Below are 27,883 nucleotides of genomic sequence, written 5' to 3' on the forward strand. Positions count from 1 at the left end.
GTTCTTTTCTATGGTTTGTCACCTCTTTGTATGTGTATAGGTAGAGCCTGTGTCCCTGTCACAATATCAAGTCAGAGTCTGGTCCCGGAGAGAAGGAAACGTGCCAGAAATGTTCACAGAGACACTCCCTTCTCTTTTAAAAACCAAAGCAAAACCAAACATGTCTGTGCGGAATGTGGCTGAAGGTGCCAAGGAAGAAATGAGTTTTCTGGAGCCACGTGAGAGAAGCTGGTGTCATCTGATCATACAGGTGTCTCCTCGGGAGGGGAACAGTGATCAGTCAGACGCCAGGACAGGACACAAGGTCACTGGCCCCTGAGGTTCCAGCCCAAAAGGACTCTTTGCTACACTGTCTGGGCTCCCAAGGCACTTTTCTTCCTTTGAAATGTTTTAAATGTCGCTTTTATTAAAGTGTAACATACATAATGCTAAGTATACACAAACCCTAAGTGTGCAGCTTAGTGAATTTTCAGACAGTGAACGCAGCTAGGTAACTGCCCCTGAGATCAAGAAACAGGACCACGGTGTCTCATTTTCATCTAGCTTTGCTCTAAGACAGACCCAGGTGGATTTTAAGTCTTGAGTACTGACATTATTTATACATCTATTCCCCTCTTAAAGATTGTAAATTACTTCTCTATGGCAAGGACTATTCTCTGTACCTCCCCCGACATTCAAAACAGTGGTCAGCAAGCAGAAAACCCTCAGACGTATGTATGTATATATATGTGTAGCTATATAGAGAGAAAGAATATCATATGAGTATATAGAGAGATATAAATAGATATAAATATATATTTATATTACATAATATAATTTTTATATATAATATAATTTATAATATATAAAATTATATATATAATATATAATATATATAATTATATTATACAAATCTATATATTTATATTACATAATATACATAATATAACATAATATATTACATATATTTATATAAATATAAAGATCTATTTGAGAATAGACCTTTTTAGTATTTGTAGATATTTATATAGTTGGGGATTGAGGGCATGGATTCTGGAACCAGAGTACCTGACTAGAAACCCCACTTCCTCACCTTGACCTTGGGTGAGTCCCCTGTCTCTCTGGGCCTCAGAGTTCTCATCTGTAAAATGAGAGAATAATCCTGCCTATTTCAAGGGAGGACTGAGTACATTAGGATGCATGACATTCTTAGAATAATACCAGCACCTAGTAAACACAACAGGGGGATTAACTGCTCAGATCTGCTATGTGCAGAGCACTGGGTCAGGTCCTGTGGGTATTTAAGGAAGCAAGATAGAATCTGAGCCCTTGCCAGTGAGTTGGGGAAATGACGGTGAAATCTCAGTGACCACGTCCAGGAGAAAGCCAGGATGGAATGGGTGCCAACCCACCACCCGTTTTTAGTCTGGACGCCATCCATCCTTAGTTAAACATTCCGTGGCTTTTTATCAGGTGTCTACAATGTTCCAGGCACTGCACCATTCCTCCTAGAAGTAAGGACTCAAGCTTCGCCCTTTGCTGGTATTAGCAAAATTCCTCTTTGGGGTGAGTTGTTAGAGAACGAGTCTAGGTCTACTGACTACTTATTGCACCAACAGACAAAGCGGTTTCCAGAGGGTCAAGTGTTCTAATAAACCCATCAAGGTGCAAGCTGGTGCAACCACTCTGGAAAACAGCATGGAGGTTCCTCAAAAAGTTGAAAACAGAGCTACCCTATGACCCAGCAACTTCTCTACTGGGTATTTGCCCTAAAGATACAAACGTAGTGATCCGAAGGGGCACATGCACCTGAATGTTTATAGCAGCAATGTCCACAATAGCCAGACTATGGAAAGATCCTAGATGTCCATCAACAGATGAATGGATAAAGAAGATGTGGTATATATACACAATGGAATACTATGCAGCCATCAAAAGAAATGAAATGTTGCCATTTGCAACAACATGGATAGAACTAGAGGGTATCATGCTTAGGGAAATAAGTCAATCGGAGAAAGACAACTATCATATGATCTCCCTGATAGGAGGAAGTGGAGATGCAACGTGGGGGGCTTGGGGGGTAGGAAAAGAATAAATGAAACAAGATGGGATTGGGAGGGAGACAAACCATAAGAGACTCTTATTAATCTCACAAAACAAACTGAGGGTTGCTGGGGGGAGGGGGGTCGGGAGAGGGGGGTGGGGTTATGGACATTGCAGGGTGGAAGGGTGTGTGCTGTGGTGAGTGCTGTGAAGTGTGTAAACCTGGCAATTCACAGACCTGTACCCCTGGGGCTAATAATATACTATACGTTTATAAAAAAATTAAAAAATTATTTTAAAAAAACCGTCAAGGGAAGTAGCCCGCCATTGCTCTCAACAGTCTTTCCTAGCCAGACTCGGGGGACTCAAAGGCAAAGTCCACATCTCCCTTTACAAGGTGGGTGGCAAAGAAGGGTGACAGCTGACTCCCCGCACTTGGGCAAGAATAAACAGGTGTTCACAGATAAAGAACCAAGAAGAGCAGAAGGCTCAGGTGAGCCCAAACTCACTGATGGGCCCGGAGTCTGTTTTACTGCTTCTTTCATGGAATTGACAACTTGGCCTCGTTGCTGCCATCGGACAAGCCCTCTTGGCAAATCACAGCTGGGTAGTTCGGGCTGAGAGGGACTTCTTTGAAGACCAGAATAAGCTCAGTAAACCTACCTAGGGAGATGCGTCCTGTTTTCTCATGTCAACGTGGTTTACCCCTTAAATGCTCTGCGATATACATCTGTGTAAGAAGTAGTGGGCGTGTCACGGAGAAACAAGCGTGGCTGAGAATGTTCCCCTGCCCTCAAGAAGCCATACCCTGGCCTTTTAGAAACAATTTAGTGTTGTTCCCCAAGAGGAAGGTTGGGGGAGATTGGAAAACAGCCAAGGTTAAACGTGAGGGGACATGTCCATCACTTGGTGGTTGACCCACAGTATCCTTCACTTCTGTTACGTCAGCTGGGCTGCATCGGAGAGGCAGAATATCTAGGTGGGACATGAAATCCTAGGGACTTTTTTTTAACTTGTCACACAAGGCAGAGAGACAGACAGTGAGAGAGGGAACACAAGCAGGGGGAATGGGAGAGGGAGAAGCTGGTCAAGTAGGACGTCCGATGCGGGACTCGATCCCAGAACCTGGGGATCATGAGCTGAGCCAAAGGCAGACACTTAATGACTGAGCTTCCCAGATGCCCTGTTTTCTCTTTTCAACTAGGAAATATTTTAATATACATGAGGTCAATGGAACAGAGGTAAATGCTTTGTCATGGTCACCGCAGATCTCTCTTTTTTAAAAAAGAAAAGAAACATGTCATAAGAGGTATAATGAAAGCCTCGCGTCCCCTCCCCATCTCTTCCTTCTTCTCTCTCCCAGGTCATAACCACCATCCAGAAGTCACATCTACGCATGGTCACGCGCGTTTACTGTGCACACCAGTATCCACAAACTGCTGAGGAGAGTCTGTCTTCACATTTTATTTTATCTTTTTTAAGATTTTATTTATTTATTTGACAGAGAGATAGCATAAGCAGGAGGAATGACAGACAGAAGTAAAGGGAGAAGCAGACTCCCCACTGACCAGGGAGACTGATGTGGGTCTCGATCCCAGGACCCCGAGATCATGACCTGAGCCGAAGGCAGACACGTCACTGACTGAGCCACCCAGGTCCCCTGCAAAACCAAACTCTTAAATACAGAGATCGAACTGGTAGTCACCAGAGGGGGTTGCCTAGGAGGATAGACAAAATAGATAAAATAGAGGCACAAACTTCCAGTTATAAAATAAATAAGTCACAGAGATGAAAAGCACAGCATAGGGAATATAGTTATTAATATTGTAATAACATTATATGGTGACAGATGGTGACTACACTGATCGAGGTGAGCACTGAGTAATGTCTAGAATCATCAAATCAATATGTTGCACACTGAAACTAACACAACATTACATGTTAATTACACTTAAATTTTAAAAAAAATGTTTTTAAAGATAAGTAGGCTCTCAACTTCGGTCTAATCTCATCCTACTCACCTGCACCTGTCCCATGCTCTGGCCTCTCTGCTGCTCCTTGAGAATCCCAACCATGTTCTGCCTCAGGACCTTTGCACTTGCTGGTCCCTTTGCCTAGAACTTCTGTCCCCCATATATCCTCATCCCTTCCTCAGGCATCCACTCGAGCATCATCTTTTCACCAACAATTTCTGATCATGCCCCATGAAGTGAGAGAGACTTATTTTCCGTTTGCCTCCTCTCTCCTCCTGGGATAGACCCTGTAATGGGCCACTCAGACTCCTCTTCACTGATGAAATTGTCACCCCAGCTTCCAGTGGTGTGGTCAGTGGATAGCCAGTGCTCAGCCCCCTCAGGAACCACCCCAGTTAGAGAGACCTGCACTTGGACCCAAGCAGGCAAAGAAGGCACGAGTCCATTGCATTAAAACTCCATGACACCGACCCATGTTGAGGGACCACCTTGGCTTTCTGTTAAAGGAAAATGGTAGGGCTGGTTTTTGGTGGAGTCTGCTTGATACCCTGGGATCAGCTGGAGGTGGGTGATCCCACTCAAGACCGGCTCTGACACACGGTGGAGGAGGAAGACCTTCCACGCACAGAACCTGGAGCAAAACTATTGTCCAGTTCCTTTGGGGGGGAAAGATGGCCTGAGTTACAGATCTGCACAGATGTATTAGTAATCGGTTAATGGGTTGGCCAATGGGTTGGAGACTATGGAAAAAAATTGGAGGAGAAGGAAATTTGGGGAATGGATACGTGGACATTCCTCTTGCAATGACACTGAGTATGAAGATGTTTGGTCCTGTAAGCATGTCCCCCAGAGACTAGTCATTGCACAGGGGCTGTTGTTAATCAGGTGAGCAATGCCCAATGCTGTTGGTGTTGGACTACCTCTCTTCCCAGTGGGCCCCGTGCTTGTTCAAACACACCCTGGCATCGGAGGCTGGAAAGAGAGCCATCGAGGTATTTCTTCCTGCTTTGACCTTTATCATAGGCAGTAGCTGCTACTCTCCATGAGTAGCTGCTGGACAGTCCCCACTCAAGTTCTAGCTCTTACTGGGCTGCAGTACTGCTTTTTCTATCCCTTGTCTGACAAGGTGCTAACAACGTCTCACTGTTGCTGGTCTCTGTGGTCCTTAGCAGCCCTAGTGTGTTTCCTTAACCCTTCCTCTGCCCTGCAAGTGATCCTTCCATTAAAGTCGCTTGAACCATTCAGGGGGATTTGTTTCCTGCCTGGACACTAAGAGATTCCCTTGGCTTTGTTTTCCCTTCTAGAACTTACCTCCTTCTGACATACTGCAGGATTACTTCCTTGTGGACCCTTCCTTGTGGTCCACTTCCCAACACCAGGTGGTTAAAGCACCCCACGAAGGCAGGTACAGTACGATCTTCACTTCATTCAGCACTGCATTCCTCACACTTAGACCTCTGCCGGGCTCATGACAGCTGAGCAATAAGGAACAGTTGAAAAAGAAATGAAGGAATCAATGAATGACATTTATGGACAACTTGGATCATCTTCCAGAAACATAAAGTGAAATCTGACACCATGATTCTGTTTACCAGTCTTTGGGTGGAATGCTGGCCCATGATCACTGTTTACAACAGCGTAGAAACTGCACCTAGAACATCTGTACGATCGCAGGGCAGAGGGAGATAGTCTGTTGGCGTACCTGGTCACGGATAACCATTGTCCTCTTCAAGTACTGAAATAGAAAGAGTGCCGTTAACTATTACAGGAGACCCAGGTAGTTCCTCTTTTATAAAGGATCTTGTACCACGGGGTGGTTTGTCCTCAAACAAAGCACTTGTGAATTGTCCAACCACAGCAGCGACCATGCTTGGATGAGATAACCAAAGAACATCTATGTTGATCAAGCCAGCATTGGCAGGTAGACATCATACCATGATTAGGATTTTCAGCCTCCCAATGCATGCTGTTCTGCTAAGAGAAAAAAAATGTTCATTGAAAGTTTCCCCATCCCAAATGTCAATGAATAGTTTCATTCAAAAATACCTCCATCTCAAACATCTTTTTCAGCAGAATGAATAAAAAATGTGCGGTATCAGGGGTCCCCGGGGGGGCGCAGTGGGTCAAGTGTTCCACTCTTGGTTTTGGCTCAGGTCATGATCTCGGGGTCCTGGGATCTGAGCTCAGCTCGGAATCTGCTTGAGACTCTCTCTCCGTCGTCCTCTACCCCTCTCGCTTGCACGTGCTCTCTCTCTCAAATAAATAAATAAATAAATTTTTTTTAATGTAATGTGTGGCCACACAACGGAAAGGAGTGGTCTCCAGCCTCACGCAACAATATGGATGCAAACATCACGGTCAGCAAAACAGTAGCAACTTTGTGACTCTATTTAAATAAAAAGATTTAAAAATCACAGTTAAAACTAATATATGGTTTTCAAAGCTAGAAAGTAGTCGCTCCTTGGGGGCTGGAAAGGGACATGCTGGGGGTAGGGGTGTGCAGGTTGACAACGCTCTGTTTCTTGATCTGGGTACCGGTTTGAGGGGATGTTCAGTTCATGAAGATCCAGAAAGATCCACACGTATCACATATGCCTGTGTGCACATTTCTATATGTCTCTCTTATACCAATAAAAAGTTGGGTTTTCTTTAACGTCTCCGGACATCCTAATTTCTAAGGAAGAAATGCCATTTCCTTACTCCTACCCCCGGGGCACCGGTCCCCGCCCCTCTCCCTGCTCAGCCCAACACAAAGGAGGACATCATTATGATTGGTCTTCTTGTTTCTGGCAGTGGGAACACTTGAAGACGCTTTAGTTTTTTATGTGTCTTCATTTCTAATCCTACGGCATTCCCTTATGTAACTAAAAAAATTAGCATTTGAGATAAATTCTTGGTGTTCTTTTTTTTTTAGTATTTTATGCGTAAGTTATGTGTCTGCCCAACGTGGGGCTCGAACCCACAACCCCAAGGTCAAGAGTTGCATGATCCACCGACGGAGCCAGCCAGGTGCCCCCAATTCTCAGTGTTCTTAATCATTCAAGAAGACAACAGTTCTCCTCTTGTGAGCTGTGTCTGTGCTGGGTTAATACACGGTATCTTCGTTCTGTCCTGCCAAGAGCCCTGCGGGATGAGATTGCTACGCCCAGGGAAGTTGAAATAGTTTAAGGAGAAACACCCCCAAACTCTGCTCATGGCCCGCTTCCCAGAGATTCAGTCTTAGCAAGCTCCATTCTGCTTAACCATTTTTCTGTTTTTGGTCCCCAGCCAGAAAGGGAAGGCCAGAGGGCTTGCAGCCGCTCGGATCTGAGCTACCTGGAAGCCTCTTGATAAAGGATTATAGGGAAGGACGGCGGGGATGTTTGCACTGACAATCCCAGGTCCTGATCCCTAAGGCCCAGCCCCGAACTGCAAAGGAAACCTCCAATCATCAGGCACGCCGGCGAGCTTTAAAATTCCTGGCAAGAGCTCTGAAATCGGACCCGGCCAGCATGTGTCCCTGAATATCAGAACAGACACTATATTTACCTTGAAAAGCCCTTCAGTGCACGGAGAGTTATAAATAGTCATTAGGGCCCAAGCGAGTGGCCTTAACACATGGATTTCCTTCCAAAAATGCAGACCCACTTTAATTAAATTTGTCACTAACCTCTGGGAGGGCAGGCCCCGGATTCCGTTTGCTTTTGGACACACCGTGAGTAATTTCCTATTCATTGAATATTCAGGGATTAGCACGTTCTCTGGGTGTTTAGCCCAGAGGCAGCCCTCCGGGAGCTCGCACAGAGCCTCGCTCCCTGGAGAAGACACACGGGTGCACGGTGAACGCACCCTGCAGCCTGGGGCCTCCCCCTGCACCGGTCGTCCTCCCCCTGCGCTGGGCGTCCTCATTGGAGTCTCCTTGCAAAGCCAAGTCCTTTCCCCTCCGTTTCCCCCCAGAACAAGATGGGAGTCACAGCCGTGCTCATGCTGCCTCTCCTGCTTCTGGGAATCAGTGGTCTTCTGTTCATCTACCAAGAGGTGTCCCGGCTGTGGTCAAAGTCAGCCGTGCAGAACAAAGTGGTGGTGATCACTGATGCCATCTCGGGACTGGGCAAAGGTAAGCCAGCTTTGCCCCCCACCCCGTGCCCACTCCCGACCTTAGGGACGAGAGGTGGCAGGGCGGCGTGCAGCTGACCTGGTAGGCGGGAGGGAGATGGATGCTGTGTCCTTTCCCAGTGTCTGTCATTAGCCAGCAAGTGTCTTTTGGGGGGGCAGGGGTGGGGGCGCTGCATCTCCCACGCTGGAGAAATGAGGGCATTGGGAGAGCCGGGCTTACAAACTCAGAGCGTCGGGGCCAAAACGGGTCTACAGATGTGATTTGTTTTTGCCTTCATGGGGTTGCAGAAATTTTGAAATGCAAAGTCCTTCGCTGGGGAGACGTACCAACTATGAGTCCAGACTTGGGCTCTGGGTTGAATTTTGGGTTCCATCGCTTACCACCTGGTGACTGCCCTGGTCTGCTTTGGATTTCCCATCTAGCAAAGTGAGGATACTGATTGTCTCTACCTCATGGTGTTGTTGGGGAATGAATGAACAAAGGAATGAATGGATAGTTGGAAAGCACGTCAAACCCCTCAAGTGTCCATAATGTAATAACGATAACGAACATATTAGGCTGAAATATGTGCTCTTGTTTGCCAGATACCCCACTCAGCCCTAGTGTACCACACTCGGGCTAATTAGCTCAACCATTTACCTCCTGTTCTTAAAGGCACGTACGTCTGTGACCCCTGAATTGGATGGTCTCAGGGGGCCTTTCTGCTGCTGGCTTAGGTTTGTAAGACTCTGACTCTCTCTCCTAACAACGGGGGTGGCAGCCCCGCATGGTAATCTGGGAGTACTTTTTGCTCTTGTTTTTATTATCTTCCGTCAAACATAGAATCCACATGGCCCAGTGTTCATTAAGTCGCTCAACAAGCCTCCACAGAGCCCATTACCGTGCTGTGTTTTAAGATGGGCACCGCCCCTTCCAAAGAGCCCCCCCACCCCGGGGGAGTCTGGTGCCTATTCCCCTGGCGCTGCCAGCATGAGAACGTTCAGAACCTCCTGTCTGGGAATCTCTAAGAACTTCCTTCCCTTGGGCCTCCCAAGGGGAGCCGATCCATATGCTTTGAAGACGAGCTCCGTTTCAGCGGGTGGTGAACTCAGGCTCACCGTGGGACATGAGAAAATAAAGCACGAGGCAGGTAAACCGGCTCCCTGTGGGGCCCATCATGAGTCCCAAAAGCAGTTCCCAAGGAGGACCTCTTGGATCCTCAGGCCCAGTGCTCAAAAGCAAGAGCCTGGCCTAGAGTAAGCACTCAAAAAAACAACAAAAAGCTTACTTAATAAATGCCTTTAAAAGCAACCATCTTAGGAGGGAAAGACACTTAAGTACGTGGTTGTATATTTGATTTGTTGATTTCTGGCCAGAGTCCAATATGATCAGAGAACACATTCTCTATGATTTCTTCGAAATTTGTGGAAGTGTGTTCCGGCTACAGCCCGTCTCGGTGAACCATCTGCAGATTCCCGGAAAGGGTGAGCATCCTACTGTCTTTGGGTCAAATGTCCCACAAAGCGTCGATCAGATCCTGCTGGTTGAGAAGGCTGCTCTGTCCTGTACGCTCCCGATTTCCTGGGTTACTAGCCAGTGCCGTTCTATCTACTGCTGAGAGGCGTGTAATTGTCTTGCTAGCCTCTTTAATTTATGTTTGAAGACTCCTTCGGTTATGGTAATGTGCTGTACAAATTGGGTACCCGGGAAACGCATCCCAGGGGCAACGTGTCATCTTCAGAGAAACGTGGTCTCATCTGTGTCGTGACTAACGTGTCCTATGGACCCACCCCAGAAAGGAATGCAAAGCAGAAAAAAAGCAAGTCCAAATATTTAAAAGCAATCTGAGAAGCTGGGCGTGTGCGTCCTTAAATAAACACCTCACCAGAGCACACAGCTGACCACAGTGATTATAGGTGGACGCGGCTCCATTCCTGAGGTCCGAGGCAAGAAAAAAAGTGAGGGGCACGGCGCCGATGACACAGGCCAGGCCCGGCCCACAGCACACCCCGCGCCATCCCCTGGAACCTGCCCAGACCCGAGGGGGTAGTGCTGGAAAGTTGCAAGGAAGCAATGCCAAGCTGTCGCCCAGGGAAATCAGACCATGATCAGGACATCGGACCGTTGCCCCAAGCCCACCCAGCTCAGCCGCATCGGGGATCGGGTCGCTTTGTACCCACTGTGTCTGCACTTAGTCACCACACTTGAACTTGAAGTGTTTGTGAAACTGAGGGCTTGCCTCCCAATCATCGGCCTCTTACGATGGCCCCCCCGGCCGTCCTTTCGCCTTGTGCTCTCCCTGAAATCAGGGGGTGGCCCCGGCAAGGCAAGGAAATGTGTGTCCTGGTATGTTTGCTGCATGAAAAGGACATCTTGGTGCTACCCTTCCTGACACAAGGTAAATTGAGCTGTGGTCATGAGCTGAGCTGATCGAGAAGCAAACCCGGGGCGCCTGAGTCTGCCAGGGTCTGCATTGGCGGAAATGACGTATTTGGGAGGGTCAAGGCTGAAGGCTCAGCCTTGCTGTCCCCCAGCAGCGGTCACACCACCGGGCTCCTGCCTCCCGTGCCCCCCCACCCCCAGTGGCTGCTACTCAGTTACGGCAGAAGGGAGAGAAGGGCGGGCTTTCAGCCTCGGGATGAAGTCTCTTGTAGGGAGTTCTGTTATAAAATCTAATATAATAAAAAAAGGATTTTCAGGTAAAAAGAACAAGAAACACACTAGAACCCCGCCCGCTGGGGAATACTTCACCCTGTTTCCTTTGCTCCTTTCTGATGCTTATAAGTGTAGCCTGCAGTGATGGGTGCAGTATTCTGGGCTCGCAGGAGTTGGGGGGGTGGGAGTGGGTAGCTGAACAGCCCACCCCACCCCACTCTCGGACTCACAGAGCAGAGAAAACCCTTCCTCTACGTCTTGATTGGTTTAAAAACAATCTGATAGTCTCATGACTTTTCAGATTGCTGCTTGATTATACAAAACCCTTTGGGCATGATGGGTCCCCTCCCATACCATCCACCCATCGATTCAGAAACTGGGATGCCCAGTCCAACACGAGAGAAAATGTGCGGATTTGCATTGAAGGGAACACCCCCCTCCTCGCACTCACCTGGGGTGAGTGGCCGGCCAGCTCGATGCTCTCTCTCACCCCTCTGGGGCTGGACGGGCGGGTAGAGGACAGAAAGGGAACAGGAAGAATCCTTATGTGACTGACCCTGTCATCGGGCTTCAAGCTCCATGGCCCGGCACCTGTTTAAAACCGAGTCTGGCTCTTTCTCTGTGGCCACTTCTGTGGGTCCTGCAAGCTCCCCCCCCCCCCGCCCTGGAATATCCACCACCCCTTCTGCAAGGCCTGGACCCTCAAGTTGCTCAGCCCTCCCTCTGCCCCGAGTATTATGGTGGGTCCTTCTCTGGGGCCCTCTGTTCTGATGAGACCCGACCAGGGTTGATAGCAAGAAGAGGGAGTTTATTACTTGCCACGAGAAAGGAGATCACTGAGGGTAGCTCCCAAAGCGTTGTCTCCCAGAGCAAAAAGCAGAGTGTGCGTTCACTGACCCGCCCCGTGAATACACACACCCCGTAAGTGCCAGCAGGTGCAGAGGAGGGGGTCTGAGCGGGGTCTGCGTGGGGTAACGTCACACCTGGCCACGTATCCCACGGGACACTAATTGGGCACAAGCCCCGCCCAGGGGCGGAGATTTTAACAATATCACGAGCAAGGTCCCGCACCCTTGATCTAGTCGCCTTGAAATCAGGACTCCTCCGGTTTCTGCCAGCTCCGTGGTCCCCTCTGCCTCTCACGGGGATCTTGAGTTCCCACAGCTCAGCATCTGCCGCAACAGGTTAGGCCTCTGTGATGGGTTCTAATTAGTTACCTCCACTGCCCTGCTAACGGAACCTGGGGCGGAATTCAAAACGGCTTCCAAGCAGCTCAGTCCGGGCTCGGGTCTGGCCCACCGTGCTTGTGGGCGGGGTCCTTGGGGTGCAGACCGAGCCCACGGGGCAGCCGGGTCCTCCTCCTCCTCTGCTCTGCTCTGAGCACACCTGGTGGCCGCCTCCTCATGTTAGATATTGCAGGTGGACTCAGACCCCAGCCCCTGGCTCCCCATTGCACGGAACTTACAGTGCGCTGTTCAGATGGTCCCAGTGGCTCCCTGCTCCCTGCTCCCTGGGACAAAGATAAAGGGCAAAACCTCACATCGCAGTCCTCTTCCCAGATCCTCCCTCAAAGTCCAAGCTCTCGCTCCTCTTCCTTGCCCAATTTTGCATCCTATTTGGAGGGTAAGGCATGCTGAACTGCATAAACAGGGTTTTAGTGATTTCCTTTGAAAATGTGCCTCTTGGAGGATGCCTGGGGTGGCTCAGTCGGTTAAGCGTCTGCCTTCAGCTCAGGTCATGATCCCACGGTCCTGGGATGGAGTCTGGCATCCAGCTCCTTGCTCAGTGGGGAGTCTGCTACTCTCTCTCTGCCTGCCGCTCCCCCTGCTTGTGCACACTCTCTCTCTTTGATAAATAAAATCAGAAAGAAAGAGAGAGAGAGAGAGAGGGAGGAAGGGAGGGAGGGAGGGAAAGAAAGGAAGAAAATGTGCCTCTTGGGCTGGCAACTAACTCCAGAATTTTGTATCTGTTTGATCTCGGTGCTCTGGTCAATCTTTCCATTTAAAATCCCATTACACATGTGTATGTCCAATTAAACATCCCATCACACACATACAGCATCAAGTGCATGGCAGGGAAACAGTTTCTGCAACATCCGTTTTAAAGGCTTCAAAATATTCGACAAATACCATCATTTATCAACAACCTCCTGTGATGTTGGTCATTAACAACCATTTCCAATTCTTTGCTGTTACAATAGTACCCAGATAAACAACATCGTAACTGTGTCCATGCAGACGCTCCTAATTATCTCCTTAGAACAAATGCCCGTAAATGAAATAACAGGGTTCAAGTGTATATTTAGTTTTAAGGATTCTGGCCAATTTTTTGTCCAAAAGATTGTGACAATTTACACTGCCACCAACAGGGAATGTGTGACTGTCCCCAATTTTGTTCTTGATTTTCTGATAGATTAAGAGTAGTGTCCTGGGGGCGCCTGGGTGGCTCAGTGGGTTAAAGCCTCTGCCTTCGGCTCAGGTCATGATCTCAGGATCCTGGGATCGAGCCCCACATCGGGCTCTCTGCTCGGCGGGGAGCCTGCTTCCTCCCTTCTCTCTCTGCCTGCCTCTCTGCCTACTTGTGATCTGTCTGTCAAATAAATAAATAAAATCTTTAAAAAAAAAAAAAGAGTAGTGTCCTGTTTCGAACGGCATGTCTTTATTCTTGGCACGGAACTGCTAGTAAGTAACTAGCTCTCCATGCTTCTCTTATGACTGACTTACCCATCTCGCTAGCTAATTTCTTCATTAGGGTCTTCATCTGGTTTTCTTACTGATTTATAACAGTTCTTTATAGATTCAATAAATTCGCTCTCTCCTGACATATGTATTTTTTTTAAAGATTTTATTTATTTATTTGACAGACAGAGATCACGAGTAGGCAGAGAGGCAGGCAGAGAGAGAGAGAGGGAAGCAGGCTCCCTGCTGAGCAGAGAGCCCGATGCGGGGCTCCATCCCAGGACCCTGGGATCATGACCTGAGCCGAAAGCAGAGGCCTTAACCCACTGAGCCACCCAGGTGCCCCCTGACATACGTATTTTAAATAGGCTCCGTCGGGCACCTGGGTGGCTCGGTCAGTGAAGCGTCCACCTCCTGATTTTGACTCAGGTCATGATCTCAGGGTCATGAGACTGAACCCTGCTTCAGGCTCTGTGCTCAGTGGGGAGTCTGCTTGAGATTCTCTCTTCCTCCACCCCTCCCTCTGCTCACTCTCTCTCTCCTTCTCTCTAAAATAAATAAATAAAATCTTTAAAAAATAAAAATACATAGGTTTCCCCCATTCATTTTGGTCTTAATTTTCATTTCTGTTTTCTGCTGTCAGGAAGGTTTTTTCTTTTTTCTTTTTTAAGGATGAAAAAGTCTATAAATGATTTCCGTTATGATTTCTTCCTTTGGGGTCAGGCTTACAAGATCTTTCCCCAAAGCAAGGTTGTTTATTCATTTCTCCTTTCTTCTAGTTCTTGTATCACTCTGTCTTAACATTTAACTATTTAACACATTTTAGTGTATCACATCCTCCCCAATAGTTAGCTAGGCGTTCAAATACCACTTTTATTTTGTTTTGTTTTGTTTTGCTTTATTTTATTTTTCAAATACCATTTTTTCAATAGTGTTCTTTACCCACTGATTTGTCATGCTAACTTTACAATATACCACATTCTTATGGATTCGTGGCTCTATTTTTTTTAAAGAGTTTGTTTATTTGAGAGACAGAGAGAGAGAGAGGGAGCTAGAGAGCACCAGTCAGAGGGAGGAGAAGCAGGCTCCCTGCAGAATAGGGAGCCCAACATGGGGCTTGATCCCAGGATGCTGGGATCATGACCTGAGCTGAAGGTAGACACCTGACTGACTGAGCCACCCAGGTGCACCTCTTGGCTCTCTCTCTCTCTCTTTTTTTTTTAAGATTTTATTTATTTATTTGACAGACAGAGATCACGAGTCAGCAGAGAGGCAGGCAGAGAGAGAGGAGGAAGCAGGCTCCCCGCAGAGCAGAGAGCCCGATGTGGGGCTCGATCTCGGGACCCTGGGATCATGACCTGAGCTGAAGGCAGAGGCTTAACCCACTGAGCCACCCAGGCACCCTCTTGGCTCTGTTTTAAATCAGCATTTCTATCCATACTTAAGCCCCGAACAGGCTGCTTTAATTTCTGTAGTTTTATCGTGTGTTTCAATAACTGATAGAATTGGTCCATTCCTATTGCTGTCCATCAAACCGTTCTTTACTTTTCTTGTGCCTTTATTATTCCAAGGAAGGCTTGCAAAGTATTCCAAGTAAAGTTTAGGATCTTGCCATCCCTCTCCAAGATATGCTGGAATCGTAATTTACTGCATCAAATTCACTTGGAGGTGGATCGACGTCTTCATTGAATTCCGCCATCCAGAATGGTCATGGACGTCCTCCTTCTCCATAAAGCACCTACATTCAGAGAAATCATCCCTTCCCTGTGATCCCAGCAACTCAAGGCAGCATTGTTAACACTGTTCTTTCTTGATCCAGATTTCCCTCCGTCAGCAGAGCAGCTCACATCCCCCTCCTCCCTGCTCTCAGTCTCACGCAGTACACCTGTTTCTAGACCTCACTGGACCCTTCCCTCTGTCCTCCACCCGGCTCTGATCTGGCTGAGGCCACATGGTCCAGTCCCGCAGCTGCTCTCCTCCAATACCACAATCCCCCACTCATGATGCCCGCTGATAACCCAGCCGGGCCCCCTTCTCTCCACCTGCATACAGCCGTGAGATCGCTTTGAGCCATTGTGTTCAGGGTACCCAGCCTCCGGCGGGCACCCAGGGCTCCCCAGCTATCCCCCGGCATCCTGGTTCCATCAGGCCCACTGCTGGTTGGTATAAAATGAGGCAGTCATAGGTCCTGAACAGCTGGTAGGTGTTGGTGGTGCCTTCCCAGGTCCCTGTATGAGGCCAGTTTCTCTATTCCCAGGGTGCAGTGAGTGTTGGCTGCAGGGCTCACAGCCTTGACCTCTGCCGGTGGACATTGCTGCCCCTGGGAGTTACACAGCCTCTGCCCTCAGCCCCGGAAGGAGACAGCACACAGTCCGTAGACCCAAGCATATAAAAAGGCTGGTGGTCCTTTTGCCTCCAAGTGGGACATCTCTGCCGTTGGGTTTACACTCCAGAGCCTTCCTTGGATCCAACCAAGGCTAGACTTTACCTGAGATCTTACTCCCTCATGGATTTTCTCTGAACATTCCCTCAATAAATCCTGACAGCCTGAGTCCTGGTCTTTGATTCTGCTTCTGGGAACCAACCCCCCCCCCCCCCGCCCAAGACGTTGCCTTGTGCGGTTCCCATGGGAATTAAATGAGCTAATATATATAACTCTCTTTCTTGAGTCTGTAGAACAGGTAAACACTCAAAATACATGAGCTTTCATTGCTCTTAAATATTCTTTCTAATGTTCTTAAATATTATTGCTACACAAGAACACTGTGTGTCTATTTTTTTTTAAGTAGTCTCTACGCCCAGCATGGGGGCTGGAACTCACATCCCTGAGATCAAGAGCCAGGTGCTACCCACAATACTTTGTGTCTACCCAGCCCTTGCCCAACTGAGAAGGACCCATGTTGGGTGGGTCAGGAATTCCTTCTGAATAAAAGTAACTAGACACAAGGCAGGTTTACTTTTTAAATAAAAAGAATACTTACCGGCCTATCTAGCCACAGAGAAAATGTGCGGGAAACTGGGGGCATTAGGTCTGAAAAAAACCACGATGGCTCTTTCCAGGATCTTTAGATTAAGATATAAGGAGGACTTTGATCCCAGAGGGCTTAGGTGGACAGGAAGGAAGAATCCTTCTGCCCAGCTTAGGGAAGAGTATCTTAACAATCAGAACCATCCCAGGACAGACAGAAGGGCTGGCTGTCTCTGCTCTGAGCTCCTTTCGCGGGAGGTAGCCATGAAGAGACTGGAAATGACCAAAAAAAAAAAAAAAAAAAAATTTCCAGTCCTGGGGTGGGAGGGTGAATGAAATGACCTAGGACTCCTGGCCGTAGGACGTTGGACTTCTCTGAAATCTTGAATTCCTACAACAGAGGCTCATCGTCCGCGGCTCCATCCACACAGTGCACCCCGCTCTCTTTCCTTCTTCCTCCACAGAGTGTGCTCGGGTGTTCCACACTGGTGGGGCAAGGCTGGTGCTGTGTGGCAAGAACTGGGAGAGGCTAGAGATCCTGTATGACGCCCTCATCAGCGTGGCTGACCCCAGCAAGGTAAGGTCTTCTGCCAGTCTGCTTGGGGAGCTCCTGGGCACCCATAAACTTCATTGACGGCCCCATTAGCAGCTCATGGACCAGGTGGGTGAGATCTGGTGATTGCTTTGGGAGGGGGGGAGGCCGCGCTCTCCCTAATCTCGACCCAGGCATGTCTGCCAGGCACAAGGATTGGCTCATCTGGACCATTCTCCAGACCAAGAATTTGTTCTCTGGCAACTCACCCTCCCCACCCCCTATTGTATTTAAGTCAGAATCAAAAAGGATCCAGAAGCTTTAAGAAGGCACAGGTATGGGCATGATTATAAGTGCTTATGGCTGATTTTTAAATCGGGTTAGCTCAGTCGGTGGACTGTGCGACTCTTGATCTCGGGCTCGTGAGTTCGAGCCCCACGTTGGGTGTAGAAATTACATAAAAATAAAATCTTTAAAATAAAATGATACCTCAAAGGGTATTTCCTTCCAAGAAGTCGGGGAAGTGAAGTCAGTTTCCACAAAGCCGCTGGGAGGTGAGCACTTTCTGGGAGGCTGAAGGTTTCAAAGCATTCCTGGAGCACTGTTGAGAGAATCGCCTTCAGAGCCGTCCTCACGGTTTGGTTTGGTTTGGTTCAATTTGGCCCTGATGTTGAATTGCTTTTTGGAAACAGTAAAAAATAATTCACAGCAAAGTCCGCTATTTGAGGGGAGGGAATAAACGGGACAACACAGAATTCACGTTCTGTTTTGGGGCATGTTATCAGGTCTTTAGTTAAAAGGAGGTTCTGAGGTCAATTGTGTGGGAAATGCAGAGTAAGGCCAAGCTTGTCTGGCGCGTCCTTTACTGCAGGACTTTTCAGAGCCTTTGATAGGCGAATGTCTATTTTGTATCCCCAAGAAGGGCATATAATAGTTTGTGTTTCTCAAACAAATTTGACCCGGGAACCCCCTCGTTGGGACTAATGTTTGTCAAATGCTGGGATTACATTTATCCCACGGAGGCATCTGTTTTCCAAACTGCTCCCCGCTCTGGACCATGAAGAGTCTCAATGGCAATCGAGTGTCTAGGGCCGAACACAACGCCTGGCACGTAGATGGTGCCCCAAAAATATTGTGTGGAGTGTACCATTTTGGTCAAAAACAAAATGGGGCTGCAGAGCATGGTGATGGACTGTGGAAAGCCATTTGCAGAAAGGAGCTCATATATATTGTAATGGCGTCTCCACTGGCATCCGTGCTCGGCCTCCTCTGTAAAGGGTGATGTTCATTTGGATTTATCAGTTCTGGTCCCTTTGGCCAACAGTTCAGACTTCCTACTGCATTTTTGCATGTTTGGATTGCTGGTGGTCTAGCTATGGTACCCACGAATGGATTCTCCATTAGCTTCCTTCCTCCCAGAGCAGTTTCTGCTCTTTCATTTTTATTTTGTAGTCATTCCGTAAGCTCTGAATTTCCAAAGGGGTGGCTCTCAGCTCGAGGGCCCTAGGTTCTGCCAGAGGGAGGGCTTCCCACACATGCCTTGACTCTCTTGTTGGCTCAGCAGACGTTCACCCCAAAGCTGGTCCTCTTGGACCTCTCAGACATCAGCTGTGTCCAGGATGTGGCCAAAGAGGTCCTAGACTGCTACGGCTGCGTGGACATCCTCATCAACAATGCCAGCATGAAGATCAAGGGGCCTGCCCATAAGATTTCTCTGGAGCTCGACAAGAAGATCATGGACGCCAATTACTTTGGGCCCATCACACTGACCAAAGGTCTCGTGAGTTTGACCTTCCCACTGATTTCTGGGCCACCGGCTGCTAGAGAGGGCTCTGTTACATAGACAGTCCTCTAATTCTGGATGGAGTCTCCACTCCTCCTCAGAAAAATCCCTACTTAGTTGGTGAAAGCTTTCAGCATTCTGGCTCTAAGTGTTGCTAAAAGAAAAGGGGTTTTGAAAGTATCTTACTAGTATATTCCAACTTCCCTCTCTGGGAAATCCCTCTCCCCACCCAAGCCCTACCCTTCATCCCCCCTTCTCACTCATGTCCATGGCTCCCGCTCCAACCCCATCCCACATCTTTGGACCATTGTCTTCATGCTTGCTATATATTTTGATATGTCGACCTTACCCTTGATCTGTTCCTACCCATGTCAGTTGGTCAAGGGTAGAGAGTTTGGCCTCAGAAATAAAGAAGTAAATGGTCTATTCCCAAACTACAAGAGACCCAGCGTAGTGTCAGCCCCTTTGCAGAAACAGGGAGGGCAGATCTCTCTCAAGGGTAAAATGTCCACTCTTCTGGGGCGCTGTCTCACTGCCAAGTTCAAACGCAGCTCCGGAACATAGGGGTTAGGGCTGCACTTGACATGGAATTGAACCAAGAATTGAATCACCCCCCACAAAGGTTATCAAGGAAGAACCCCAACAGGGAGGCTATATGCATGGAGAATTTCTGGGTTTAGAATGTGGGATTGAGGAAGTGTGATCTTAGAGCTGCCTTCTGCATGGTAATGGGGTTTGGGGCACCAGCACAGAGGAAGGGAGAGTTATCTCAAGCAGAAAGATGACTTCCCAGAGCTTCTGAAATGAGGCCCCAGAGATAACGGTTTCTTCCCGTCCCGTCCCTCTGAGGGTTCTGGGTTTCCTGGCATGGGAGTGAGGGACGCAGGGAGTGGAGGGGGTCGGGGGAAGCCAGGCCCGGCTCATCTCCCTGCTTGGGCCTCTAACTTGCTAAGAGACCAGAGTCCAGTCACTATCTCTGGGCCTCAGCTTGCCCATCTGCAACACGCCAGGGCTCAATGTCAGTGCCATTCTGAAAGTCATCTTTTGGTGATTTTTTTGGTTTTTTGTTTTTTGGGTTTTTTGCCATCTCCCCATTCCACTTGCACTGTGATTTATCTCTGTCTCTAAATTTCCGCATTTTCACATGAGTTCATTTGCGGGGGAATCTTTAGAATATCACCATACATTAAGAGCCCCTTTCCTCTCAATAAACAGAAGAACTCTGAAAACAGAACCAAGTAGCAGGTTCTCCCAAGGCACAGGGCTCTCTGTTAAAAGATTTAGAGAGGTGTTCAAGACACGGTAGCATTGCGGGGGATCGAAATGGGCTGACCTGTGACCTTTCTCCCCACTGAGATCTGCACGTGGGCCGGTCACTGAAAAACACCCAGAAATGAGCGGCTGAGCCCAGCCCACTCTTAGGAAACACGGGATCAGTGGGGTCAGTGATGTCCAGGCTCCTGCCCAGGGTCCTGCCGTCATCAAATCGCCAGGGAGGTAGAGGGGCCCTGTGCGAGGAAGGGGATCTGGGGGAGGGGCCTGCCTGCCTCGGTCTCCCATGTGTAACCGTGACTCTGTCCTGTGCTTTCCAGCCCTGCTTCCCGACATGATCTCCCGGAGGACAGGCCAGATTGTGTTAGTGAATAACATCCAAGGGAAGCTTGGAATCCCATTCCGCACAGCTTGTAAGTTGCTACGACAGAAATGTTCCGTCTTACGCTATATGTCTTATAAGGGATGTCCTGTCTAGCACTAGGCACGCGGCTATAAGGGAGGGGGCGTCCGGAGGTGAAACGGTCTATTGGTTTTTCTTTCATCCCGTTTCATTCCCGTTTCTGGGCACCCATGACTTGGAGGTGACCAGAGAGGTGACCTCTCCCCAAGAGGCTCACATCCCCCCAGGGGGTCAGGGCCGGCCCTGGCTGAACACCATCCATGCCTCCTGGCCTGGGCGCACAGCCTCCGCGCAAATGCCCGTTCTCCATAAAGATGTCTTTGAGGGACAGGAAGGGTTACAGTCCAGAAAGAGGAGACGGGCGCCCATCACACAGTGGCAGAGGGATGCAAGCTTCGGGGGAAGGAGGAAGGGGAGAATGAGAGATGCAGATTTGCAGGAGAGGTGCAAAGAAGCCCCAGAGGCAGGAGTCCTTTAGGAAAGTCCGGAGAGGAGAGAGATTTCTCCATAGATGATCCTGGGACCCCGCTGGGGAGCTACCCTCCTCTCATGAGGTAGTCTGTGGGAGGGCAGGTGCGTACCTTGTATATTTCTTCTCTTATTTTTAGAGAGAGAGGAAGAGGGCGTGAGTGTGAGTGGGGTTGGGGGAGGGCAGAGGGAGAGAGAGAGAATCCCAAACAGATTCCCCACTGAGCGCAGAGCCCAGGGTGGGCTTGATCCCGGGACCCCCAAACCATGACCTGAGCGGAAACCAGGAATCAGATGCTTAACCAACTGAGCCACCAGGTGCACACCCCCCACAACTTCCTTTTAATTACCCATTAAGTATTGTCGTAGAGTGGTTTGTAAGAAATATACATTTGGTCTTTGTCCCATTTCTGGCCCAGAGCTCTTAAAACCCTTGAATTTCCTAAGTGATAAGAGTGATCAGAGTGTCTTTTGTCATGTCAGTGAGGCGATTTTGGATGCCACCTAAGGAGGGGGGCTGCTTGCCTGAGGGGCCAACCAAGTAATTAGGGGGTGGGACTGGGAGGGGCTGGAGATTGAGTTCTGTCACCCAAGGCTTGGTTTAACCCATCGTGCCTATAATGGAGCTGCCGTAAAATCCCCAAAGGGGGAGCTTCGGGGAGCTTCCAGGTTGAACACAGGGAGATTCGGGGGAGAAGGAGGTGCCTGGAGAGGATCTGGGAGCTCTGAGCACCTTCCCCCACACCTCAGGACCCCCCCCCCCCCGTGTCTCTTCCATCTGGCTGTCCCTGAGTTCTGTCCTTCTGTAAGAAACTGACCATCCACTAAGTAAAGCCTTTCCCCCACGTCCTGTAACTGCTCCGGCAGATGGATTGATCTCAAGGAAGGGGTCTTGGAACCTGCCATCTCCCAGCGGCTCAGTAGGAAGCACAGAAGGCAAGGGGGGGGGGCTTGTGACTGGCCTGAACTAGGTGGGGACAGGGGCCGTCCTGGGACTGGGCCCTTAGCCCGAGGGCTCTGACTTCATCTGCAGGTAGACAGCACAGAATGAAGTGGCCGGACACCCAGCTGGTGTCAGCGAGTCGGTGCGGCGGGCAGAAACCCAGGCATTGCAGTGAGGTGCGGAATTGTTCTGTATTTCGTTATTTAAATACGAGGACATTTCAGTAAAAATCAGGCTTTCCAGCTTCCTGAGCAGCAAAAGGTCTGGCACCACCTTCCCTTCTCTCCCCTGGGGCTGCCCCTGTTGCCTTCTGTACAGGTTTTTACTGGGGGCCCTGCTGCAAACCGAGTGGCCCCTCCTCCAAGGGGCTCCCCAGGGGCGGTCCCACCTTGCCAGATCCTCACCGCAGCTCTGAGAAGCCGTCTTGTCCCTGTCCTTGTCTTCTGGGAGAGGCCCCGGGGCCCCGCACCCCTGCGTTCTGAACCCTGCGTGGTGAGGGGCCGACGCCTGGCGAGGGCTGTCTGGGAAGCACGCGCCCCACTCCCCACTAGGATGGCCTCGGAGGGGGCTGGGTCTGCCGGCAGGGGTCCGTGTGATGGCAGAGACCACGGGACCCCCACTGCCAGCCTCATTCAGCCTCCAGCTGACACCCCCGAAATGGGAAGCTGAGATTCATCAGACCCCAGAGGTGGCTCTAAGCTCCCAAGGCTTTAAGAAGGGTCCCCTCCGCTCTTGTGACATTTCCGGAAAGGTGCTTGTTTACCCAACCCATGGCCTTGTCCATTTGCAGTGGATTCAGTGAGAGTAGCTCAGGTGGACAGGACCTCGGAGGAAAAGGGCTGGGAAGTGGGAGGGGAGACCTGCTCCGGGCTCTCCGGGGCCGCCCGCTGGTACCGGCCTTACAGGGAGGGAATCACTTGGTACCAACCTTAGCGGGAGGGAATTGGGGATTCATACCTGGGCCAGGCGTCCCGAATACATTTCCTCTTTCCATCTTCACCACCACTTGCCAATGGGGATATTGTCCCCATTTTATAGGTAAGAAAACTGAGCCTCAGACAGGGAAAGCGCTTTGCCCGAGGTCCCCTAGTGGACAGGTGTCTAAGCGGGATCGGATCCCAGCTCTGCCTCTGTGCACCACTCCCCGAGGGCTCTCTGTCCTCATCTGTGCGGTAAGGGGCAGAGTTGGGTGACGTGTGGGTCCTTGTCAGCTGAGATGTGGGAATGTGCCTGCGGGCCTCTGTGGCCCACACTCCCGCGGGGGGGCAGGGGTGGACCTCCCCCCCTGCCCCCCCACCCACCCTGCCTGGTTTCTCTTCCAGATGCTGCCTCCAAGCATGCCGCGCTAGGCTTCTTCGACTGTCTCCGAGCCGAAGTGGAGGAATACGATGTTGTCGTCAGCACCGTGAGCCCCACTTTCATCCGGGCCTACCGCGTTGATCCGGGCCAGGGAAACTGGGAAGCCTCCATCTGGAAATGTGAGCTTTCCGAGGGAATCTGGAGGTACAGGGGCCTGGGAGGGGGCAGCCTGGTGTCGCTGGGCCTGGGGGTGTGTTCCTGAAGCCCGAGACTGGGGGGTTGGTGGAGCCCCACACCCAGCTAACAGGAGGGAGGGGGGTCCCCCAAATTTTAGTCCCAAGGCACCAACCAGGTAGACAGAATCCTAACCCACGACCAGCAGACCAAGGCCCGGGCTAGGCTCCGTCACTCACAGGCTCTCTGACCTTGGCCATGGGCCTGTGTCTCCGGAGGCCTCGGTTTCCCATGCAAAACAGCCAGATTTGGTCTTCAGGACCTTTCTACCTTCCCGCCCCCTCATCGTCCCTTCCCTGGGAGGCCGCATAGAGCTGAGGCTGAGTCTGGCACGGGACTGCCTGCACTTGGAAGTTGCCTCTGTTGTACACTCCGTGTTCGAACACGGGCAATCCCCTTGATCTCCTTGCCTCAGTTTCCCCTTTAGAAAGTGAGGAATGATGGTAGTACCGGCCGTGCCCAGGCGTTGGGAAGACTGAAGGTTCCGGCTCAGAGAGGCTTTATGACAGCAACCAGCCATAGAAAGTGCTCTGTAAATGCGGTCTAATTACTGCTCTTCTAGAATGTTCTGAACAGGGAGCTGCTTCACCCTACCCAAGGCTCTGTCTACGCTAGGGAAGCAAGAGGACCCAAGATGTGGGCAGGTGGTCCCAGCCCACGACTCCAGGACCAGCCCCGGCCCCATCCCTCTCTTTGGGTCCCAGAGGTTGTAACCCCCGCCCCTCCCCGGGGGGTTTTCAGTCTTTTTCAGGAAGCTGACCTACGGGGTGCACCCTGTGGACGTCGCAGAGGAGGTGATGCGTACCGTGAGACGGAAGAAACAGGAGGTCTTCATGGCCAACCCCATCCCCAAGGCTGCCGTGTACCTCCGCACCTTCTTCCCAGAGTTATTTTTCGCCGTGGTGGCCTGTGGGGTGAAGGAGAAACTCAGTGTCCCAGAGGAGGGCTAAATGCTGGGGCCAGATGGGTCACCTCATTGGGAATAAAGCTTTCCTGGCAAGGTGCTGGTCCTCTGTCCTCTCCACACGGGGGCCCAACACGAGCCACATCCCTAACCTACACGTGCCTTCCAGAGATGTTCTCCGCCCCTGTGAACGTGGCCCAGACGCCAGCCCAGTCTCTGCAGGGTCTCTGGGTCTCTCCCACTCGGCATTCCCAGGGCACACTTCCAGAAGCTTCCCTAGTCTGTAGGGTGACACTGAACAGAAGAAAATCAGGAACCATAATGGATCTGAGGCCCATAGAGACAGGCACACAATCATGCAGACACACATGCATGGGCACATATGCACGTATGCATGCACGCGGACACACACACATGCACACAGACACGCACACATGCGCACATGCACGCACGCACACACACACAGGGGCCAACAGCCCGCTCAGGAACTTAGGAAACCACCTCCAGCTTATGTAAGACTGACTTGCCCGTGTCCACCTCCAACAAGAGAAGCAGGACTTGGCAACCCTCCAGGGCTGCACTGCCAAACAGAACTTTCTGGAACGGTGGAGATATTCTACCATCTGCATTGTTCAAGGCGGCAGCCACGAGCCACAGGTGGCCGTTGACCACTGGAAATGGGGTCTGTGTGCCACCAAGGTGGAATTCTGAATTTTATCGCCCCCGCACGAATGGGAATCGAAACAGCCACACACGGCACAATCAGAATCCGCCTCTTTTCTGGAACTAATGGGTCCGAGGACGGAAAACGTTTCTCAGTGGATGCTAAGGTGGCCCGGGGAGGGGGGGGGCCTTCTGGTGTGTACTCAAAGTAAAACTCCTTCAACACCGCCCTTCTGGTTGCTGGTGGGCATCCCGCTGAGGGTCGTTTCTCGCACACAAAGCAGCTCATGATTCTTGGGATCTTGGAAAGCATAGGGAACGGTTTTTTTGCACTAATATCATCACTGCCGATTCAGACTTTTCCAATACGCATAAATGAAAGAAGGCTCAAATGTCCCACCCCCGGACCCAAGCCACTTACAAAATCGATACTGTACACATATATACTGTACACATATGCACGTGTACAAACCAGAATCTAAGAAGGGAAATGCCCAGGGTCATGTGACCCTGTCAGAAGGCCTCCTGACAGCAGCCCCGCTTCGCTGAGCCGGGCACCCGCCCGCAGTCGAGCCCAGCGGGGCCGGCGTTCAGCGGGCACCGTGCTGCACACCCGGCTCGCGGGGAGGTCGGGAGGGCGACGCCGGCCTGCAGGCCCACCTCTCTGGGGGCGCCCGGAGCGGGGAGGCCAGCCCGAAGCGGACGGGCGAAGGGCCGAGCCCCTGCCGTGGCATTGCTTCAGGAGGACGCATTGGCCCAGCAAGCCCCACTCCGTCGCCGGCGGAGAGAAGCGGCTGTGACCCGCTCGAAGCACGCAGCAAGGCGCCCGGCCCTCAGCTCTTGAACGCGCTTCCCGGAGGGGGCTCTGTCAGCTCCACATTCCCCCAAAGCACCAGGCCTTCTCTCGGGCGCGGAGAGCGATGCAGACACCCTGCCGGCTTGGGCCTCCACCGCAGGGACCTGCGGGTGCCGCCAGCACCCCCGGGCCGGCAGCGGCTTCGGGGAGCCCGGGGCGTCCCACGCCTGGGCCTGGCAACCGAAGGAGACCGCAGGTCCCTCCATTCCGAGCCCCAGCGTGCTCCGGGGAGAACGTCCGCCCAGGGAAAGACCAGTGCGAAGAGGAAAGCCGGGAGGAGAGAGGAAGGGCGCGCTTCGGGAGGCCCGGGCGCCCAGACTGTGGGGCCGGCTTCTCCCGGGCCGGCGCCTCGCGTCCTCCGCGGGGAAGCGGTTGGCTGCCTCGCCGTGGGTGGGGACGCGGTAGGTCAGGCCCCTCACCTCCCGGTGAGAAACCAGGCAGGGTGGAATGCCATCCCCCGTCCCCGTCCACACACACGGCGCTCCCCGGAGAAGGATGCCTTCCCGGCGCTGAGCCTGTTCACCTCGAGTGAGCACCACAGCCTCACTGCCGGGAAGCAAGCCTGACGCCGAGCGGCCTTCCGCGTGCAGGCCTCTTTGGCGCAGAGAGAGAGCTGGGCCGCGGCAGGGTGGGGCGGAAGCCTCAGCAAGGCTGCCAGCCGGGCCTCGCGTGGGGGGCCGTCCTAGAAGGGGGCCCCCGACCTCGGCCTCGGCGAAGCACACGCGAGGACATGGGAAGCAGCTTCTGCGGGGACCGAGAGGCCGGACCCACAGCAGAGCGAACACACTCGGTCTGAGGCTGCGGGAGGCCTTCTGACTGCAGCCCTGCTTCGCTAAGCCACGTGTCCGCCTGCAGTCGACCCCACCAGAGCCAGCGTTCGGACTGCACCGTGCTGCACACCCGGCTCGCGAGGATGTCTGGACAGCGACGCCGGCCTGCAGGCCAACCTCTCTGGGGGCACCCCTAGCATGGAGTCCCTCCCATAATGGTGGATGGTTGCAAGGGGGGGCGTTTATGGGGTCTGGGAGCGCAACGCATGTGACCCAGAAGACACCCAGAAGTACAGAGCAAGGCTCTAGCACCTTAGCTTCATGGCCCAGTTTCACAGATGTTTCCCTATCATCTCCTGTTTCCCCTAATGTCAAAAAGCCTTCTTTGAGATGCTGGCAATTGTACACACACTTCGAGGTGTTTGTGGCCCCCCTCCCCCCCGGAGCCTGTCAGGCCCACTTGCACCTCTTGTCTGGAAGCATGTTTCAGGGAGACAGAGTCGGTTTACACAGGGGCCTGGAAGCCGAACCAGCCAGTGCGACCCTCATTTCATAGAACCATCGTTCCCAGGATTCAGAAGATTGAGAGGAATTAGAAGGAGACACTGTTTCAACCTGTAACTAGCTGATTACCTACCAAAGAACTCTGATCATCCATGAAATTAGGCTGAGATAAGAATTATGCACTTCTGGATCTCTATGGGGTCAGGAGAAGCCAGTGGGCAGGTAAAGTGGAGTGGAACTTCAGAGTGCTATTGGAATATAAACAAAAGATGGAGGGAGCCACCAGAAGGAACCCATTGGAAAATAATACCCCAATACTAGAGTGCCCTGCGACTGAGAACCAGCCTTAACTTGGTTTCTGGTTGAAAGCACTCAAAACGTGCAAAGGATCTAGGTGGAAATTGTGGGAATTGGGGCGGTTAGGGACAGGGGCTTAATCCCCAGACCTTGGACAGCCACCTTTGTCGCTGATCCAGATAGTGTGGCAAGGCAGCCAGGTCTTGGTCCCTGAGCTGCCAGCGGGCCTGAGAGTGTCTAGGTTCCGGCTCCCATGAGGGTGAGGGATCCTTGCCAGCCAACAGAACCACAGCCTTTTGCACTCTCTACGTGCCCCCCACCCCGTGCTGCCAGAGTCTGAGTTGCGCCCCACACAGCCCCCTTGAGAGAGGTGCGTGCAGGTGCCAGCCAGCATTCTCTTGGACCCCAGAGAGTCTGAGCACTCCCAGGCTGGGCCAGTGGGAGAATCTCAGCGTGCTATCCCTGCTTGGACCTCTCTGGTGATCTGGAACTGCCCAGACAGCTGCGGCTATTGTGGTTTTGGGTACAAGCAGGAATTCCTGTGACCCCAGAGACCGTGACTGGGAACGTGCTTGCCAGCAGCC

The 27,883-nt window shown here is 51.2% G+C and overlaps 1 protein-coding gene across 2 annotated transcripts; it reads left to right on the forward strand.

Moving 5' to 3' along the window:
• Positions 1-7,538: 7,538 nt before the first annotated feature.
• DHRS7C (dehydrogenase/reductase 7C) lies at positions 7,539-25,102 on the forward strand. 2 transcript variants are annotated; one of them, XM_080826092.1, is made up of 7 exons: positions 7,539-7,689; positions 7,932-8,091; positions 16,836-16,948; positions 18,468-18,678; positions 20,279-20,371; positions 23,095-23,250; positions 24,047-25,102. In XM_080826092.1, the coding sequence occupies exons 2-7, from the start codon at positions 7,938-7,940 to the stop codon at positions 24,253-24,255; spliced, it is 936 nt and encodes a 311-aa protein (XP_080682218.1). In that variant the 5' UTR covers positions 7,539-7,689; positions 7,932-7,937; the 3' UTR covers positions 24,256-25,102. The 2 variants fall into 2 exon arrangements, with proteins under 2 accessions (XP_080682218.1, XP_080682217.1); XM_080826091.1 differs by having other exon boundaries at positions 7,544-7,689; positions 23,095-23,275; positions 24,047-25,096.
• The last annotated feature ends 2,781 nt before the right edge of the window (positions 25,103-27,883 follow it).

Source organism: Martes martes (genome assembly GCF_963455335.1).
Source record: "Martes martes genome assembly, chromosome: 16".
NCBI lineage: Eukaryota > Metazoa > Chordata > Mammalia > Carnivora > Mustelidae > Martes > Martes martes.